Source organism: Physella acuta, unplaced genomic scaffold (genome assembly GCF_028476545.2).
Source record: "Physella acuta isolate Inbredline_101_S28 unplaced genomic scaffold, ASM2847654v3 ptg000995l, whole genome shotgun sequence".
Classification (NCBI taxonomy): domain Eukaryota; kingdom Metazoa; phylum Mollusca; class Gastropoda; family Physidae; genus Physella; species Physella acuta.
The window spans coordinates 242,797-245,471 of record NW_026732512.1 but is presented as its reverse complement, the minus strand read 5'-3'; the positions used below and the strand labels follow the sequence as shown (position 1 = coordinate 245,471).

The 2,675-nt window shown below is 40.4% G+C and overlaps 1 protein-coding gene across 1 annotated transcript; it reads left to right on the top strand.

The window, feature by feature from the left end:
- Positions 1 to 4: 4 nt before the first annotated feature.
- Positions 5 to 1,095, top strand: LOC131954399 (uncharacterized; the record flags this gene model as incomplete). Its single annotated transcript, XM_059318036.1, is given in 1 exon segment — positions 5 to 1,095. A coding segment is annotated over 1 exon segment (642 nt), but the record flags the coding sequence as incomplete, so codon positions are not given.
- Positions 1,096 to 2,675: the final 1,580 nt, after the last annotated feature.

Genomic DNA, 2,675 nt, shown 5'->3' with positions numbered 1-2,675 from the left:
GGACTACGTGAGGATTTTGCAGTACTGGCCCGAAGGCACCTACGGTCTTCTTATGCCGGAAACCGGATGTCCGTTAAACGGAGGGGCAGTCTGGGATACCGGGTACCGGAAGTTTCACACCGAATCCACTACCACCAACCTTGATTTCGTCGAGCCCGATTCGCATTTAAAAACCCCGATCAAGGAGAGAAACGAAACGAACAACTTCGTGTACCTTCACTTCTGCGTGTCATCCAACCGCTCCCTCGGGCCCCCGTGGCCCCCGGGGTCCTACTGCATCCACAGCGTGGGCCAGTGCCCCAGCGGCTCCAACCAGGGCTACGTCTACGCCACCAGCGAACACACCCACCCGGCTTCAACCAAATCCGGTCACCTCCCCACCATGAACGCCGGGCTGGACTACACGCAAACCTTTTTCTGTTGCCGCTCCGACGGTCCGGCATCTGAGCCGGTGTACCTCCCCACCGCCCGCCCCTTCTACCTGTACAGGTACAAGGGCGAGTGTCAGAGAGTCGAGGGGATGTCCGTGTCCAGCGAGCGCCTGGTTCTAGACACGGATGACGTCAACACAGACGTGTTCCAGAACCAGTTCCACCCAGATGGTGACATCAACAACTGGGAGATAGAACTCTGCTACTATCAGTAGACATGAAACAATTATTTAAAGTTTTTATAATCTCGCTGATAAGCTAGATACATTAGAAATGATACATTAGCTCCTGCTTATAAGTTATGCTACTTTAGACTTTTCAAATAAAGTAAAACAAGCTTGCTATAACTATAAGGTAGGCTTGCATGGTTTACAAGCTATAAATTGTATCATAGTTTACGCTAAGGTGGGCTTGCATAGTTTACACGCTGTAATTGTATCAAAGTTTACGCTAAAATAGGCTTGCATAATTTATACGATGTAAATGGTGTTAAATAAGCTGTGCATATTTTAGACTCTTTTAATTACATTGTTATAAGGCTCGCCCTCGCGTGTTTCAAAGCCATGAACATTGTTTTCATTGTCGAGAGTTAAAAATTTGTAAACAGAGTTTTGTAAATGTTGTATTCTTTTAATTATTAGTTAGAACAGTTTCATGCTTGTTAATAGTAAAGAAATAAAAAAATACAATCAAGCTTTCCGACTTTCTTGGGCCTAAGTAAAAATTGTATTTTCTTCAACTTCAAAAGCTCCAGAGAACTCTCTTTATTTCCCTCAATACAATAAGAGCAGATGAAGTAGAGTTAACCTGTTTCTGTGACCTCGGCATATGAAGAGAATGTAGTCAGAACTACCCCCAGCTGCCTTTACTTTCCCTAACCTGAGTCAGGTACCTATTAGGTACCTATTAGAGCTGAGTGGACTCAGGCTCGTCCTATAGAATTGATCCCGGATTCGAACTGGGGACTTTCAGGTTAGTAGCCATGCGCTGTACCATCCGGCCACGTCGTCCCGTACATTGAAGACTGGGCAACGTCTTGGCTGCGTTTAGTACCTTAGTCTACCCGGAGATGATGTGTACCTAGCCTACTGACCAGAGAAACTGATGAACTCTACTTCATCAAGCTGACTAATACCCTCTGGACCCATGAGACAGACCTACATTAAATAATATAAATTGATCTGGTTAAAGTAAGCATGATACTGCTGAGACCCAGAGGCGTAGCGACCTTTCCCGGCGCCCGGGGACAAACTTTCGATTTGCACCCCCCCCCCAGGGGCGGAACTACAGTGCCGCCAGACCCCGCAATGCGGGGGGCCCACGCCATTTAGGGGCCCAGAGCCGACCATAATACATTTTTTTATAGTTAAAAAAAAGTAAATTTTCTTTCATTTTTGACTTGATGGTTGTTTTGTAAAAAATTACCGTAGCTGCGGTTGGATTATCTTTATTCTATAGACACCACCCCACGCTCTTGTTTCATCTTTTTCCCTTTGTTTTTAAACAACTTTGAAAGCCGAGTATTTCTCCTACAATTAAACTTATCAAAGATAAGCAAATGTTCAAACCACTTCCATGACTTATTTCCCTTTTTAAAAAAAATTGTCAAATAGGGGTAATCATAAGCTCCTTTTAATAGATTTGTACTAAACAAATTAAAAAGCAATCACTTCTCTTAATTATTATTGTTTTATAAGTAATTACTAAAGAATAATATTGTATAAAAGGGAAATGTATTGAAATGTATTAAATCAATAATATTTTAAACATTACTAATATAATTACGAGAAAAAACATAAAAATAAACATAACACGAGACACCATTACTTATACAAAGCTTTCATATTTTATATTATTTTGACCGACAGGATGATAAGAGGGCTTCTATCAAAAATTAATTAAAACTGATTTCACAAAACACGCTAATGACTCCTGCTGTCACGTGCATTTGACCTTCACCCCCTTTACTGTTATGCCCCTCAATTTTGTATAATGATATACATGACATCTTGTAAATATTCATTGTGTACATTTGTAAAACCTTTCGTTTTCATTTGATGTTCGAAATTATGTCTAGAATTTGATGTTGATGTACTTGTTTTAAATTGCAAATAAAAGTATTTAAAAAAAAAAAAAAAAAAAAAAAAAAAAAACACGCTAATGCACTTACACACATGACATGATGTTGAAATTTTTTTTTTATTGATGCTTTTCAAATCCCGAACAGGACAGAAATGAGTATCC